Source organism: Gekko japonicus, unplaced genomic scaffold (genome assembly GCF_001447785.1).
Source record: "Gekko japonicus isolate JY-2015 unplaced genomic scaffold, Gekko_japonicus_V1.1 scaffold1758, whole genome shotgun sequence".
Taxonomy (NCBI): domain Eukaryota; kingdom Metazoa; phylum Chordata; class Lepidosauria; order Squamata; family Gekkonidae; genus Gekko; species Gekko japonicus.
The window spans coordinates 293,954-312,589 of NW_015167104.1; the positions used below are offsets into that span (position 1 = coordinate 293,954).

Consider the following 18,636-nt stretch of genomic DNA (forward strand, 5'->3'; position numbering starts at 1 on the left):
CGGGTGGGAAGACTTCGCAAAGTCCATAACACCAATGTGAGGCCTAATGCCTAGAAGAGATCACTAATGATGATGAGGACTAAGAAAACACTCATTTTATGGGTATGACATTTCTGGCCATATCGGGTGCGAAGACTTCGCAAAGTCCATAACACCAATGTGAGGCCTAATGCCTAGAAGAGATCACTAATGATGATGAGGACTAACAATGTAGTAATTTAGTCCTGTAACCAGTACACTTAGTTTAATTTCCAGTTTTAGATTCAGGGCAAAGGCTATCTGTAATCTGTATGTTTGTGATTTTATTGCGCAACTGCAGGATCCAGCATCTGGTGCTCATGGACCTTCCTGAAAATCTCAGATTCATTTATTTTTCAGGGTAAACCTCTGCCCTTTGCTATGGAAGTGCAAATTCTGGAGACATGTTGGAAGTGTCTAATGGTTGCTCTGTAATCCATATGGAGAGGAGTAAGGCTTTATGCGGGCCGTCAGTAGGGACATTTGAACACCTGCCTGTTTGGCTGACTGTCTGTTCACTCGTTGGAAAGAAGGAGCTGACTTTCATCAAGTATTGTAACAATACAATACAGCACAGAGCAACTGGCAGTGTTTCATGCGTGCATGTTCTTTCAGAGTCCAGTGGCAGTAGTAATTTCTCCTTCCACCCTCCCTTGCAGACTTGTTGCCACTGGACATAACTCCACAACCAGAGTTATAAATATTGAGCAAAGTCAGTGAGACAGCAGTTATAAGCAAACGTTCTTTAAAAGTCTTCCTGTTCAGTGTTCATATTGGATAGTCCGTGCTATCAACATTTATTTAGTGCATGCACATTTTCACACAGCCTTGTTGGTGGTGTAGTTCCCCCCCCTGTATCGTTTAATGATCTGATCTGACCATCCATGACCTCAGATAGAATCAGTCTCTGCACAGAAGGAAAAGCCCCTGCAAGGCAAAGAAATGGAACTCTGCCACCAGGAAATGAAATTCTAATACCACAGTTACTGTACAGGAGTAAAGCAGTTTGACAGCCATTCAGGATGGCTGATGAACAGGCAAACAAATTAGACATTGGCTCACAGCTGATCAAGCTTGGCAAGCAAAGTATGTTCAATTATTGAACATGTTCATGGCATCTCTAGCTGTCTGTGGATAGTGGTCTCAATTGGTCCATATTTTTTCTTCTATGGCACCTAGTTCCAGCCATGTAACTGATCTGTGTTTTTATCTTATGCTCTTTCACTACCTTCTGTAGGCATGTGAAACCCCCTTATTTATTCTTTCTTTTGTAGGTGGTAGAAAAATTAGGATAAAATGTTTTTCTTCCATTCTCTCCCCCCCTTCCAAAAGCAATACAGAAGTGCTGTGGGGGTGGGGAGGACTTCCTGTGAACTTAGAATCAGAAGTTGCGAATCTTCTAAACACCTATTCTGCTCAGATGAAGAAGCCTGAATGCTATATATACCACAGTTAAGTGTGGCCCTGAACAAAATGCAAGAAAAATTATTCTGGTACTGCTTAGTTCAGAATTTGTTTCCTTTGCAGTATATAAAAAGTTGAAGAATATAACGTGTAGTGCAGAGGCCATTCTGATGTTGTTGACACATGACATAGCAGTTTGTTTGAACTTTCAGAAGTTGCTTTTCTGTCATGAAAAATCTTTAGCTGTTTTACTAGCACTGGCTTGTGTCTGACAGAGGACATTTCTGCTGTTGGAAAGGAGGTGATCTCTCCCCCCCCACACACATACATACACACTGTTCTTGGGGAGTTTTACTGGGGCACACCTTGGGGCAGGGACAACAGGCTGCAGCAGGAGGAGGGGAGAGTTGACCTCCATTGATAGGATTGCCACATTATATTACTTTACCGAAAACCTGTTTCAATTCATGTATCTCTTCTAAAGTCAAATAGCTCTCTCTTGTTGCTGAATCTATTATTATTATAGACTTCTGACATTAAAAGAATGTAGAAGAGAATGAAAAATAAAATGTCCTCAAAATCTATTTGAAAAATACCTTTCCATGGAGTAAGTGAGAAAATGTGTAAGCATATATCTGTCCCCAAAGCCCGCTGGTATCTGTATCATCTGTGACATAACCAGTGCAACTTCAGAGTGTTATCATGACATAAAACTCTCCAAGAGTCCACTTTCAATAACGGCTATTCTCATAACAAAGTTTGAGTCCAGTGGCACCTCTAAGACGGACGTTTTATTCAAGGGATATTCAAGTGTGCAAGCACACGTCTTCAGATACCTTGAATAAAAGTTTGTTGGTCTTAAAGGTGCCACTGGACTCAAACTTCATTCTGCTACTTCAGACCAACACAGCTACCCATCTGAATCTTGTTATTTTCATGGCCTTCTACCAAAGAAGGTTGTTGAAAAATGATAGGAATTCTACTGCATTAATTTTAAGTACATAGGAATTAACATATCAACGTTTTTAAAAGAAAAATCCTCATTTATTTTGCAAGATTTTTATGTCACCAATCTTCCCAAGTAAACTACCTATATAAATCCATTAGATGTTTATGTTGTGCATGTCCTTCAGTTTTTCAACTGTTGAGTGTGTGTCCACTGGCTTTCAGAAGTGTACCATGGTATATAGCAGCAATTTATTCCAATGTCTCTCTTCTCCACATCTCTGGAAGGACTCTGTATGTCCAGAAGCTATTTGGAATAGAGATTAAGAAACCTACAAAAACATAAACTATCAGCAGGGAATGGCTGACTAGCGAGCATTGTCCATTTGATTTTAAGAAGGATATGCTGGGTCCGAGAACAGATCCCATAGTTGTGCAGGGCTTTTCAGGCTGTTTCAATCAGGATAAAAGACCTGAGGAACAATGGCTTTGATCTTATGATGCCATTCCCTTCCCTTCAGCCACTGTGGAGGGGTTTCTCCGCTGTGGCACTTGCTTCCCCTGCTGCTAGCACTTCCATTTTTGTGCAAGATCAACGGTTTTCAGCGAGCCCTTGGGCAAATGGAAGTGCTAGCTGCAGTGGAAGAGAACTCTACTGGGGCCAGAGTGAAACGTGTACAGAATGCAGTCACAGCATCCAAGCCCTAATTTCTAACCCACTTAATATTACTTTTTAAACCCCCCCATGGGGGCTAATATTGGTTGAAGGGCAGGGTATTAATTAGCTCTGAATAAATACTATTGCTTAGACCTTAGGAACAATGTGTTTGATTTTATGATTTTGTTCCCTTCACACTTCCCTCAGCTGCAGCACTTGCTTCCTCTGCCACTCACACTTCCACATGTGCAAGATCAGTGCTTTACAAGCAGCCCTTGTGCGCATGGAAATGCTAGCCACAGAGAAAGCAAGCACTGCAGGAGACCCTGTGCAGGGGCCAGAGAGAAACACAGAAGACACAATGTCATAGAACGTTAGCCCTGATCTTGAATAAATAACCCTAATATTTTTTTCCATTTCTGCTCCATTCTTCTCAAAGAGACCATTACTACATCTGATGTAAGCAAACAATTTAAAAATGACTTATGACTTAAAATAGGGGTGTCAAACTCATTTGTTATGAGGGCCGGATCTGATATAAATGAGACCTTGTTGGGCCAGGCCATGTGTGTCATAAAATGTAATGCCAGGTAGCAGAGATATAAACTTTATAAAGGACACAAACATGAAGGGTTTTACTTAAAATAAAGACATGCTTAAAACATTAGCACTCCTGCGATATTTTGTTTATTTCACATTATCTGTTAACTGACACCTCTTGCTCTGAATTATAGCATCAAAATGTCTGTGCTGTTGCAATCTTGAGTATGCTGTTCAGGTGTGCATCTCTAAGCTGCAAACCTACAATGACGCAGCAGCAGCAGAACTGGAAGAAGAAGCAGAAGACAGCCAGTTCTACTGCGGGCCAGTTCCACTGCGGGCCGCATCTTTGACACACCTGACTTAAAATATATTCAAAACTATGCCCAAAAATGCATTTAAAAATGTATGCCAAAATGTTGTAGGAAGTGGTACAAACTAAGAGTGAAGCCACACATCATACTGATATACCTGGAACTCAAGTTTTTATTTGGTACTAAAAAGCAGCTATGGGAGGGATAGGGCAACGTGAATTGGAGCATAGTGTTACTGAAGGGTGTGCATGTTAACATTTCCCCTGTGCTCATTCCCTAATAAAAAATGCATTACTATTGGTTGCTTTAAAAATTGGCGGGGGGGAGCAGGCCCTAGAATCCCACCTTGTGGTTTGGCTCTAATTAAAACCTGTTTAATTTTTTTGGGGGGGGGGGGGTTTTTTTTGCAGATATCGTTCCAGTAACCAGAAAAATTGTCTTTGGAAAATCTGTGAAGTTGAGCTTCTTTGTTCATAGGATGCAGTTCAGTTCCCAAAAATGCTCACTCTCACCATTCCTGATTAAACTTGGTACCCAATTACTACAGTACTTACTACAGTACTTTTCAGCTTGGATCCTGTAAATGAGTTCTATACATGTTTCACTCCAGCTGTGGCCAAGCTTGCTTCTTCTGCCACCAAGCACTTCTGTTTATCCAGGATCATAATGAGCCCTTATGCAAACGGAAGCACTAGTGGCAGTGGAAGAGAGCTCCTCTAGGGTGCTAATATTGGTTGAAGGGCAGGGTATAAATAATGCTCTTAAGTAAATACTGGTATTTACTGGTATCAGACTAATGTAATGCCAGAGCATTTCATATGTCATAACCTATGAAGGGATCATCTTCTTCCACTTTCTTTCCCACTATGATGTATGACAAGCAACTTGGCTCACGAAAACACACACAAACCTGTCTTATACCAAGTCAGACCATGGGCCTGTCAAAGTCAAGATTGTCTGGCAGTGGCTCTCCAGTGTCTCAAGAAAAGGTAATTCACATCACTGCTACCTGACCCTTTCTACAAGAAAGGCTAGGGATTGAACCTGAGACCTTCTGCATGCAAAGTAGATGCTCTACCACTCAGCCATGGCCCCTACCCAAATTTACTAACCACTACTAGTGTGCATGTTCCTGTATCAAGAGGATGTTGTGAACAGGTTTTGCGAAAGCACAGGGTAATTTGGAGCCTGTTCAGACATTATATAGAAGCAAGGAAAGCAGACTGCAAGTAACACTTCTTCTTGGCAAGATCTGCAAACCCCAAAGTTATCGAAATGATTTTTACCCTTCTTCTCAGACTAAGCTTTTGAGGTCACCTTCCAAATAAAACCACAGTTCTACAAACAGAAAAGAGAACAAGTGAAACAATACTGCACGTAGCAGTAATAACATCCAGTTCATACTGAATCCCCTCCCCCCCAAAAAAACCGCTAAATAGTTCAACAAACTAACCTAAAGCCTGAATGAATAGAAAAAACTTAGTCTGGCACCCTACATTTAAGACTAGGTGCTAGGTGAGGGAGGGATATCCCACAGATGGATGCAGAAAAGCCCTTTCCCCCAGGTGATTATTTTATTAGATTTGTATCCCACCCTCCCCGCATAGCAGGCTCAGGGCAGGTTCTGTCTGGAGAGTCAGTTTGGTGTAGTGGTTAAGTGTGCGGACTCTGATCTGGGAGAACCGGGTTTGATTCCCCACTCCTCCACTTGCATCTACTGGATGACCCTGGGCAAGCCATAGTTCTTTCAGAGCTGTTCTTGAAAAATAGCAGTTCCTGTCAGAGCTCTCTCAGCCCCCCCTACCTCACAGGGTGTCTGTTGTGGAGAGGGGAAGGGAGAGGAGTTTGTAAGCCACTCTGAGACTCCCTTGGGTAGTGAAGGGCGGAGTATAAATCCAATTTCTTTCTTTTCTTTCTTTCTTTCTTCTTCTCTTTCTTTCTTCTTTTCTTTCTTTCATAGATAATATACCAACAGTTAAAAACAATTAAAATACAACTCCTAATTCCTGTATTTCGAACCAGCACCTCAACAGGTGAGGTCTGCTACAGTTTGTGTTCTGAATGATGGGACATCTGATCCACTGGAGGGGTGGCCTGATAGAGTGTGGACGCCCGCCGCCTCAACTAAAAGCCTGGCAGAAGAGCTCCGTCTCGCAGGCCCTACGGAACTGTAAAAGGTCCTGCCTCGCTTCTGACAACAAGACACCTGAAGCAATAAGATCTTAATTCAGATAAGGTCTTGATTCTGGAGAAAGTTCATACGGGAGCAGATGGCTCTTCAAGGACCTGGTCCCTAAGTTCCCTAGAGCTTCGAAGGTCATAACTAGCCCCTTGAATTGTGCTAGGAAGCAAATAGGCAGTCAGTGAAGCTCTTTTAAAACTGTTGGTCCCAGTTATTGAGTACTTCTAAGCAACCATACTGTTGCATTTTGGACTATGTGTTCCTGTTTATGGCTCACCATGATCCTGGGGCAGGTGTTCCGACTTCATGAGCAACAGTAAATGTTTCCTTTCTTTCTGTGTAATGTTTGAACCAGATCTTGGAACAATTTAGCAGTCTCCGCAGTCTTAAGGGTGGAGAAAGAGCTGTTGCAGCAGTATTGAAGCAGGCTTGTATCTTCTGCAGTAAAGTCCTCCAAAAGTTGTAAGAGATGCTTGTCAAGCAAATGGGTAAAGGAGATGAATAAGATCTTCTACGTCTGTGGGTACTAGAGCAGGGGTGTCAAACATGCGGCCTGAGGGCCGCATCAGGCCCCCGGAGGGCTTCTATCAGGTACGCAGTGGAACTGGCTGCCTGCTGCTGCTTCTTTTAGTTCTGCTGCTGCTGCATCATCGTAGGTTTGCAGCTTACAGATACACACCTGAACAGCATACTCAAGATTGCAACAGCACAGACATTTTGATGCAATAATTCAGAGCAAGAGCTGTCAGTTATCAGACACTGTTAAATAAATAAAATATTGCAAGAGTGCTAATGTTTTAAGCATGTTTTTATTTTAAGTTTTAAAAAATCCTTTGTGTTTGTGTCCTTTATAAAGTTTACATCTCCGCTACCTGGCATTACATTTTATGACACACATGGCCCAGCCCAACAAGGTCTCATTTATATCAGGTCTGGCCCTCATAACAAATGAGTTCGACACCCCTGTACTAGAGTGTATCGGAATACACAGGAAGCTTGTGCTTGCATGTAATTGAAGTAGTAGCCTGCTTATGCATGCACACTTTCCCAGGAATACAAGGAAACAGGAATTACTGGTCCATTTTCTCTATTCAAATTCAGCTCCCATTTCTCTCTGTCCTTCCAAGTAGTTAGTTCCAGGCTAACAACAAGCAGGAACTTCTCTGCTCTGTTTACAAACATACCTGAGTATCTTTGATTTCTAATTAAAATTAAAAAGTTGTTTCCATTTAATGTGGGTAGCAGCTGTGATGAGGTTTTGCTGTTGCGGAATTATGACTAGACTTGTTTGTTTGGGACATTTAGAGCTGTTAGGTTCTGGCAAAGTTTTCTGTAAGGAACCTCCTCTCTGCTTGTGACATGCTGTGGTCCGAATTGCATAAACTGATGTGTGGTGGAGGCTCTTGCTTTCGATTGACTGGGTCACCTTTTGGTGTCTCTGTAACTCCCAACATTTTCTTCGATGCCAGTCCTATAAAACAGGTTTTAGATTACAAAACCGCTTGCCCCAAACATAATCTGGGCCAGTGCACAAAATGTGTCTCAGAGGCCCTGCTGTTATATAATATTTTCTTCTACATTTGGAATAAGTAAACAGGTTTTCAGAGTGGCTGATGCAAAGCTGAGTATTGGTTTGTCAGGAGGCCTGGAGACAGCAGCCCAGCAGCCAGAATAGCATTCTTGAAGCTTCAAGTGGCTCTGTGCCTGAGGTTTAAGACAGTAATGCAGTAAAGCACAGTCAGCCAATGAGCACTGCTGGCTGGGGAGGACATAATGATCTGATTGGACAGCAGAAGCTACTGGGATTACACCGGACGGCTTCTGAGCTGACTCGTTGTGGAGCAGCAACTGTGGAAGCAGTTTGTCTAAAGTACGAGAAATTGGCATTTCAGCCAAGGAACACTGACATCCATGACCCTGTCCCAAATTTTAATAATCAATGTCTACTGCAATCGAGCAGGGGACAGCTGTTGATTTTATAGTTATTTTATTTTATTTATTTATCATTCAATTTATAGGCCGCCCTCCCTGCCAAGCGGGCTCAGGGCGGCTAACAACAAGGCACGCATGCCGATATATAAAACAAGATAAAACACACAATTACAATATATACAAAATAAAGTGCTTCAAGATGGTTACAAATGATGATCTTCCGTTTAGAGATGGTATCCGGAAGATACTTAATCAGATCTTAAATTCAGTGGTGTCCACACGCCATAGTGCCATAGTTAAGCTTTTGACTTACTGCACATGTGACCTCCTAGGATCTAGGATGGTTCGATTGCATTTGTACAGGGCCGGCCCCTTGCGGTAAGGCTAATGAAACAAGGTCTGTAGCCTTTGTTGCACTGCTGCTTACTGTTGGAGCGAAAGCTTGTGGAGAGTACAGAACAAAGGAAGAGGACTTCAGTGCAGAATGCTGCCCATCGTGTAATGGTTCCCTCTTTACTATACTTGCTGTTAGAGTAACAGGTGTTATACAGAACATCTGTGACCTGATTCCTGCATAAGGGGGCTTATTATCAATGTTAGATACAAGCAGCTGCTTTATACTGTCTGCTCAGTACTCCATCTTAGCACAGTGCTATCTAACTCAGGGTCTCTAACTGGTAGTTTGCTGGCTGCTGCAGAGTAGTTCATGCATTCTTTAGAAGATCCAGGAAACTATAACAACAAAATCTCTTTTAGGCTTTGTTCTTTTATGCTGTTACTTCATGGGATTTTCCTTGTGTTGCTTAGCTGAGCGTTCTTTCTGATATTCTTCCTAGTACATGCTCTGTTTCTAGGACAAAATAGTTTGGTAACGATGCTGGGGGTGGATGAGTAGCTTGGGACATTTTTCATTATTGCAGAAGAGCTCTTTTTAAAGAAAAGGCTGGCAACTCTTGGTCTATCCTGAATCAATGTCATTTTCCATCATCTTGAGTTGATCTCCTTCTCCCTCCCTTAGGTCTCTCTTAATTCCCGTTTTAACTTTTTTTCTGGCTAAAATGAGGGGAATCCATGCTAGGAAAGGGATTGAAAATAAAATGGCCAGTGTTGTTATGCCCTTGTGTAAAGCTATGGTGTGGCCTCATTTGGAACAGTATGTGCAGTGATGGTCACTGTATTTCAAAAAGGACATGGCAGAAGAGAAAAAAAGTAAAAAGGAGGGCAACCAAGATGACTGGAGATTGGAGCACCTTTCCTATGGGGTGAGTCTGACACTAGACTTTTAAGTCCAGTAAAAGGTATCTAAGAGTAGGCATAATAGCGGTTTATAAAATTATGCACAAGGTGGAGAAGTGGACGGAGGGAGCTTTTCCTTCCTTTTCCATAATATTAGAACTCAGGGGAACTCAATGAATTTGTTGGGAAATGAGTTCAGAACAGACTAAAGTTAATACTTCTTAAATTGGAATGGGGGGGGGGAGGTAGTGATGGCTACTACAGTCAGTCTCCATAACCAGAGGCAGAAAACCTCTGAACACCAGTGCTGGACCTGGGAGGCAAGCAGTAAGGGAGGGCTTTGGTGTCTGTGTCCTGTTTGCCAGTTTGGTATAGTGGTTAAGTGTGCGGACTCTAATCTGGGAGAACCGGGTCTGATTCCCCACTCCTCCACTTGCACCTGGCTGGATGACCTTGGGCAAGCCATAGTTCTGGCACAGCTGTCCTTGAAAAGGAGCAGTTTCTGTCAGAGCTCTCTCAGCCCCACCTACCTCACAGGCAGTGTTCCCTCTAAGTTGAGTTAGTGTGAGCTAGCTCACAGTTTTTTTAGCCTCCAGCTCACACATTTTTGTCTTAGCTCAGGAAGGCTGGCTCCAGAGCAAACTAATTTATGCAGCAGCCAAATCACCTGCTCACAACTTTAATGCCAGTAGCTCACAAAGTAGAATTTTTGCTCACAGGACTCCATAGCTTAGAGGGAGCATTGCTCACAGGGTGTCTGTTGTGGGGAGGGGAAGGGAAAGGAGTTTGTAAGATGCTCTGAGACACCTTCAGGTAGTGAAGGGCGGGGTATAAATCCAATCTCTTCCTCTCTTCTTCTTCCTCCAGGGCAACGGTTTGGTTGCTCTATGAATCAGGATGCTGGACTAGATAAACCACTGGTCTGATCCAGCAGGTACTTCTTATGTATTTAAGTGAGGATCTAGGAACTGATCCTAGAGCTGCCAGAAGCTTTACCAGTGAGCTGCAGTCCGCTTTGTTGATAGGGGTTCAAAGAATAGGGAAGATGGTGATGGAGCTGCAGGAGATTATGGCCAGCCAGGCATACATCTGTGGTTTCTAAGGTTTAAGAGAACTGGCTTGACTTAGAAGAAAGGTAGCTTTTCAGGCAGAAGTAACAACATTATAGCTGCAAAAGTGCGGGCACCAACCTAAGAGTATTTTCTTTCCCTTTAATGTAGCAGGATGCTCTGTCAAGTAAATACAGAATAATTCTGTTCAAGGTGAAAAGCAACTTCCACACTAAATCCCTGCTTGCAGAGAAGGCCACTACTGTTTTCTTGCAAAACGAGGAAATCCAGATAGAATGCTCAAGCACACCCTTATTATAGTTAGCGTTTCATAATACCTGTCATGAAGGAGAGCCTTCCTGTTAAAACTGTATAGTACAAAGCAAATGCGAATCCAGATATCCACAACCACTACAGAGCTCAAGCTGCTTAGTAGGCATTCTTGACAAGATACGAGACTTGAAGGTATGCATTAGGTTGGATTCCATGGAGAAATTCATGTGCTAGGAGGGGAGGCAGTTTTCACTGATTTTCCCCTTGCAGTGGGAAACACCCCAATGCTGCTACTTAGGGCCCTGTCCTCTGGGAGCAGCATTTGGGGGGAGGGCACTTCAGGCTGCGGGGGGGGGGCACAATGCTGTGCATATGTTATAGCTATGGATTTTCTTATCCCTTATACATGTCTAGAATTCTCAGCAGCAAGCTCCACTGGCCTGGGGTAAAACAAGTTGAAAGTCCCTAGCAAAGCCCATTTCAGAAATCTGTTTGTATGTATGTAGCAAGAGGTCCAAGGGCAGAAATAAAGGGAAACTGTTACAAAGCAAGCTGTGAAGTAGAGGAGATATTCATTAAGGACCTCCTGCAATGTTCAGTCCTCCCAATTTCTGAAGGCAACAGTAGAGCTCTGTAATAGGCATTTACAAGCAAGTGGTAGACCAGCAGGTTTACACTGCCTTCCCCTCCTCAAATTGCTTGGACTCTTAAAAGGACTTTACTCCTTCAGCTTAGGAGAGCTTCTTTCCCTGCTTGCTCTTTCACACCAGGCCTGGGCACTTCCTTATAATTGATGCCTGGTTCATTCATGCAGAAGAATGAAGTGACAAATTCCTAAGGTGGTAAAATAGGCTACTCTTCTGGGTGGTGAATTCCAGTCGTGAATGCTCCTTCACATAAGAACAATACACAATAAAATGCTCCTTCACATAAAAACAATAAACTATCACTTGGTTTGCCATTCTGGCTCGCATTTTCAGGGATCTTTTAAAGTAGGGGGATATTCCAAATTGTGATCCTATATCTGCAATCAAAATGGTAAAGTTCATTCTACCACTTCATTCTCCTGGACCAGATCTCAGGCTCTTGTGTTTCATTTCAATTGTGGGTAAAAACTCAGAAACCAAATTACGCTTTTGACAAGCTAGGCTCAGGGTTTGTTTGTTTTTTAGTAAATTTGTAAGCTGAAGCTGGGAAAGTATCTAGAGCCATGATCACATGTAGCAGGTTTCCTTCCCTACCTTAACCCACACCTTTCTCTTTCTCAGTCCGATGACTCTATCCCCCAAGTCCACTTCTGCGGGTTTGGGTTCAAGCACCACCTATGGCTTTCTACTTCTGTTTATAATGTAACTAGTTTCTAATCCTCGTGATTGCAAAGAAAATGTGTGAGTACAGAAAGAGCAAGCCTGCTGGACATTCAGAAGTCAAAAAGACTTCAAGGCTATCAGCCAATTCTTCAGAGCTGCTCCTTCTGTGCCCCCCCCCAGTTTAGAAGATTCTCTGCCCCCCTTTATATAGTGCCCATCTGCATTGTTACTAGACGTGCACATGGCATTTACTTGCTATTCTGGGAACAGGAGGGTGCCCCAAAGGGCAAGTGCCGTGGTGTGGCTTCATTCCCACCTTGCTAGCTCTTCACCCTTTGGTGAGAGCTGGGCATTTGCAGGCAGCTGCGGGATATGCTTGTGAATAGAGTACTTCACAGGCTTTCCTCCACCCCTCCTAAGAGATTGTTAAGGGCTTGATCTAGTGCAATCATGCAAAATGCCATCAACATTATTTAAAATTTTGTGTTTATGTTTTTAATGTATTGTATTGTTTCATCTATGTTTGTAAGCCACCTTGAGCTCTGTAAGGAAGAAAGGGGGCTAATACGTTTTCAATGGATAAATAAAAATCTGCTGAAATCTGGATAACATTCCATTTCAGCAGTATCCTTCATTAAAAGAAACCGGTCTGGTGGGGATGGGTTGCCCCTCAATCTTATCCTAGTGAGAGAAAGTGAGTCTTCCTCCTCAGTAGTAGACATTTGTGCTGGCAGTTCTAAGAAATATGGCTTTCCTACACAGTCAGCAGCATGTAATATTCATTGCTTGGGGGGGGGGGGACTGCCAGCCATTTTGTTTAAAAATGGAAGGTAGACTCTTTGGGTAGAAGAATATATTTGCAAATAGGTTTTTAAGGTACAAACGTAATTTAGTGAAGACGAAAATGTACAGTTCCAGCCTTCACGTGTTGCCTTTTGGTTGATCTGTTTCTTCTGCGCTATTTTTCATTTATACATTTATTGCGGGGGTGTGTGTTGAAGGACAGAATCAGCAGGCAGTGCATGTTTGTTTCTTCCTTGCACATGGCCCCAACCTGCTGCTCCCTCTTCCTTATCTGGTCTTTGGAAAAGCCTGGCTCATAGCCTGGCTTTGGGGGAAAGGGTGCTAAGCACCCCCATGCAATGAAACTTCTTTTCTACAGAGTCTCCCCTGCATGTATCCCCCACCTCTTAACATTGCAAGGCAAATAGAAATCTGGGAGTCCCATCTTTGTCTTGTAATGAGTAGTTCCTTCGTTTCAGAATATGTACTCTGATACATAAGGAAGATAAATGGAGTGTTAAAATTTGATTGGCTAGAGAAGGGTACTTTCGGGGGTTTCTGCACAGCTTGTTCCCTCAGAGCTAGCCATATCCCCAGCATCTGGAAATGATTTCCAGGGAGATGGCATTTTGCTCCACCAGCAGACCAACGGCGTATACTATTGCCCGGTCACATTTTGGAGATCAGTAATCATACAATGGCAAATGCAGTGCTGATGGCCCAGCTATGAAGAAGAGTACATATATCTGCAACAACATATTAGAATGAGAGAAGGAAACAGGTTCTGGTGCCCAATAGGAGATAGCTGGCTGAAAGGGAATGCTGGGAAGAATGAGACTTCAGGATCCGGCAGGAGAAGATAGGAGGGCCATTATGCCTACAGTAAGAAGAAAAGGGATTTTATTTTGCTCAGGGCATCAAAATGCCTATTTTTTCAACAGCCAACTTTTTGCATCTAATTTGCTTATGTAGGCTAAAGTGGTCACATATTTCTTCACTGCTTTTTCCTACTTTGTCTGTTTCTTATGTCTACCTTTATATTGAAAGAAGGGCTAAACCTTTTCACAGGGCTAGCTGGGAATCCATCAACAACCAGCAATGACCTAAGGTCACTTTTCTCTGTGTGTGGTAAAACTGAAGTGGTGTTCTTTAGGGATTTGTCCTCCTATTGTGAAGATGAAGGCTCTTTTAAACATAAGGCTGTGAAGGCAAAGAACTCCCCCAGGGGAGTTTGTACTCACACAGCATCTTGTTGCAGCAAGGTGGTGACCTATGCAAAGCACCTCTGGGTGCTTATCTAGCATGGCAGAAACTGGGAGTCTGGACAGGTGTTATGCTGCCATTCTGACTCCACAAAGCTGCTTTGCATGGGCAGTAGCCCAGTTTAAACAGATGTCATGCAGCATGCAGATCTCACGGGAAGTGCTTTTGTCTTGCCAACATGACATTAAATCAGGGCTCAGTGACAGTAAATATAAATGCAGTCTTTAAGGAGCCTGAGCCCTCCATGTACTAAGTATGGTGCAAGAAGCCTTGCAGGATATCCCGAACTTGTGTAGGGTTGTTTGGCTCCACTGAGGGCAATTGCGTGATTGCTTGAGTCCCCCCCACTCCACAAAGCCGTCTCCTGGATTAGTTAATGCAACACATGTATAGCAAAAGTATACTGTCTGTATATGATTTGCTATTTCAAAGACTACCCGAAGCTTCCTTTCTAGCTTCTACTACACTGTATCCCTGACCTACCTAGAGCAGATTTTTCCAGATTGGAGTCTAGGAACCCTTGGGGCCTGCAAGGGTACTCCAGGAGGTCCACTAGCCCTTTGTAAGGACAGAGGGTGGAACCCCTTTCATGCCCACCCAATTAATATAAGAACAGGAACCCCCTCCCCCCAAATTTAAAAAAGGGCAGAGGCTCTGCACCTCCAGGGAAAACACGGATTTTTTGGGGGTTTTTTTTGCATTCCTCTATGTTCTGGAAGCCCCTTCTGAGCTGCATGGATTGGTGTGATGGGTGTGTGTGAGAGAGAGGTTATGCCTTCTCTCTCATCTGCAAGCATGGCTCCAACTGATGATTTTACCACTTTCCCCTCTTTATAGTAACTCTCTGACCCACACAGCTACTCCATCAGAGTTTCTACAGTCCCACAAATGATCTTTTTAGGGATCAGAAGGGGCTTCTAAAACATATACCCCTCCCCCCCAAAAAACCACTTGGTTTGTGCAGGTATAGGTGGATATAGGCCAGTAATAGACAATGGAGATTTCAGTTGAATACCAGAAGTTCAGGTTATGTGAATTTATGGCTGTTTTCAGTCTCCATGAACAGTTCTGAAAAGTTTTTTACAGTTTCCTTCCCCCTACTGTTTGTTCAGCTATCCTCTTTCTAGAATTTATTGACTAAATAACTTGCCTTCTGTGGTACAGTCAAAATAATGAGAATGACTAAGACTTGGGTCAGGTACTTTTGAGTTTTGACACTATAGAATCAGATGGCCTCCATGACCTGACCATGTGCACTTTATACATTGTACTTAAAACTTGACTTGGCTATTGAAGTGTAGCTGATATCAGTCTGATTAGGGATGCTCCAACACCTGCCAGTTCAGCTCACAGCACATTTACCAATGGTGATCAGACAGCCAATTAATCAGTGGGCTCTTATGCTACCCATTTGTGTAAATTTGCAGGAAAACATTTACTTGCAGCCATCAGAAACCAACTCCCAGCTGATGAAGGATCATCTGGGAATCAGGTTATGATCTTCTGCTGGGTTTTGTTCAGTACTCAAAGTTTTTCTTTGTCGGGGGGGGGGGGTTTGGGGACTTCTGGTTTCACATTCTGGGTATTTTGCTGCCTCCCAGAATTACTGAGATGCAGCAAACGTAGCAGGGTCAGGAGACTCAAAAGCCCATGTGATTTTCCTTCTTTTCCATCTCAAGCTGTCAACTCTTGACTGCAGGGGAGAGCAGCACTCTGTCCTCTTTCTTCTGCAGCAGATATTAAAAAGCGTTGCTTTTCTCAGTGCCCAGTTTACAGAGAAGGAAAGCGAAACCAGCTTTTTCTCCTGGTGCTTTTGCAACTTCACTATCCATTTTGCTGGGATGTGTGTATCAGAACTCAACTTCCAGTTGATTACCAATCAGCTGTGAATTGGCTTCTGACCAACAGACAGCTGCAGACTTGTTCAGCAGCTGTTCCAGTTCCTCAGCGCAATCCTAACATATCCATGATTGGTTAGTCTGATTGTGAGTACTGAACTGCTAGCAGGTTCACTGAGAAATGCCCTACACCCCTATTTCTAATTGGTTGGATTCTTCTGATGATCTCCACGGACAGAAACAAGAGTAATTTTCACCAATGCTCACCTCTCTTCTGTGTGTCCTCAAGGCCCCTTGCCTCTGGAGCAGCATTTCAAGGGACATTCACAGAGATCATGCACATGTGCCACCTCCTTCGCCACCCAGCAAAGCAAATTATTTTGCCTTCAGTTTTGTAGCAAATGTTAGCAGGCTGTGTCCTGGCAAATGAAACTGTTTCCAGCGCTCACACCAATAACTAGCATAACCCACAGGCAACTCCAGCTGACAATTCAGAGTTGAAATAGATTTCATGACATATTTTATACTTCGCTCTTCCATGTGATACTCATAGGCCTGGAAATTCTTTTAAAAAACTTTTTGGCTCAAGTTTGTTGCTGTAATTGGAATTCCTGAATTTGCTTCCTTCTTGATGTTCAAAAAGCACTTCCATTGATGTTGTGTATCATGTACATTTGATTTAATTAATTAGTTAAGAGCAATTTAATTAAAATATCTTTAACGGCTTGGCAGCCAGCCTAGTAAGAATTAATGTTTTTCTTCTGTTCTGATTTCAGAAATGCACCTCGTCTCCACAGCACACTTACAGCCTGCCAGAGCTCTACAGAACGGAAGACTATTTTCCTATCAAGTACATAGGTAGCAAATATCAAAACCACTAGGTCCTGCATTTAAGTTATCGATAGTTTAGCCAAATCAGTCGAAAGATATGTGTAGTGCTATACAAAGTAAAAAAAACTGGAAGAATGGCAGCATTTCTACCATGTACTGACTTTGATGAATAGTTCTCAGCCAGGAGAACTAAATTAGTATGCTTGCCTGTCAAAAAACACAACATTCCAATGAAAAGTCCTAGTTTTGAACCACTGATGTTCTCCTGCATTCGGACTTCATGCCTGGGACAAACCATATTTATTGTCATACTTGCCGGTTCTCTCCCTCCTCCTGTTGGGGAGTACTACTGACTTCTTGATTTTAGCACTGTTAAGCTTAACTCAAATTTATATTTAGTGTAATGTCCAAGTGTAGGAGCCTGGACGACTTGGTATGCATTTCCTTTCCACAAACGGGGAGCAGAATCCTGGTTTGTGAGGAAGAAGCAAAGTACAGATTGTGCAGGTACCGACATTGGGATGTCACGTTGCTAGCTCTTTGCTTTTGGTTCTGTTTTGACACTTGAGACATGTTTGCACATATAAGCATCAAGAGATGGCATATTTGAGATGTCTCGGTTTGATGAACCTTACTTTAAATACTTCTCTGATTGCACTGAACAAGCTATTTTCTCACTTTAGATACAACTAAAACTACCATTTATACAAAGAATGTCTCAGTTATGTTTTTGAATGTATGCAGTGCAGTGCCAAAATTCCATTTTGAAAGCAGCTCTCGCAAGTGCTGTACAGACAACCCATCCACACACTGACTGGATATGCAGGAAGGGAAAGTGGGCACAAGCACACTGGCCCCACCTCACAATTGCCACGTTGTCTGTGCAGTGTAAATGCACAGAATAAGTGGCCACATATGCATTCTGTCCCCATGATCACAGGGAGGAAGTGCATGTAAAGACACCACCTCTGTTCCTCTGTTTGTACTGCACAGATGACTGTGCAATGGGTGTGTGCGTGTGTGTGATTGTGGCCTCTCAGCACAGTCAGTCAACATGGGGGTGGGTTGTCTGCATAGGGCTGAAGTGACATATTTGAATTCAAACATAAACAAGAGTCCATTTTTTTTCACCCATGTCACAGGTATTCAGAATTCCTATATAATATAGTTTGAATGGTACAAATAAAATTCTGGAAAATGTGTTCAGCTTTTTGTTGCATCAGCATGCCATCGATATGATGTTAAAATGCATAATTTATACAAAGGAACTGCTACTACACCATCCCCAGATATCACTCCTCTTTTTGACAGGTTTGTCCAAATTTCAGTCATAAAGGTGTAAGTATAACTAATACAGTGTATGCAAACCATCAACACCAGAGTCTGCCATATCAAACATTAAGGCACACACATATAGCTAGCATTATTTATTCCTTTCCCAAATCTGAGTCCCTAAGAAATTATGGAAGTCCTTTTATAGTAAATGCTCTCTTATTCATTTGAATAGAGGCAATTATCTGCACATGCTTTCTTGTATGCATAGATCTGCTGTCCCAACTGATTGAAGTGAATTAGTTAGTATGTATTAGTTCTGCAAATGCCTAGGAGAACAGCTGTGCAGACAACTGTCACTGTAGATGATATGAGATTCCAAGAACTTAGGGCCTGTATCTCACTTCAGACTTTCCAAGTCGACTTTGCTTACAGCAGCTAATAGACTGCCTGGAACACAACTGTACATGTTGACAGTATTACTGATAAATCATCAGAAATGCAGATACAATAGCTGCATCCTTTAACATGAAATCAAGGAACATGCACTGATTTCCCTCCACTGTAGTTAATGGCTAATTGTGTAGTCCAACAAAAGGTTCCCTTAATATCCAAAAGCCTTTTTAAAAAAATTAGAACTGCAGTGCAAATGGCTGCAGTTTGAAGACAAGTAAATGGTGGGCAGCACAACATGATAAAAATTTAGAGCCCATTCAAATGCTCGTGGAAAATTCATAGTGCTGTCCTCAGTGTAGCAGCCATTAGAATGCACAAGCTTGTCTAAAAGT

General features: G+C 42.6%; 1 protein-coding gene across 1 annotated transcript in view; it reads left to right on the top strand.

The window, feature by feature from the left end:
- BCAS4 (breast carcinoma amplified sequence 4) overlaps window positions 1-18,011 on the top strand; it is a 75,882-nt gene extending 57,871 nt beyond the window's left edge. Inside the window, exon 5 of the mRNA XM_015412938.1 lies at window positions 16,522-18,011. Within this exon, the coding sequence (XP_015268424.1) occupies window positions 16,522-16,626 (105 nt within the window). The 3' untranslated portion in view covers window positions 16,627-18,011. The remainder of the gene's footprint in view (window positions 1-16,521) is intronic.
- The last annotated feature ends 625 nt before the right edge of the window (window positions 18,012-18,636 follow it).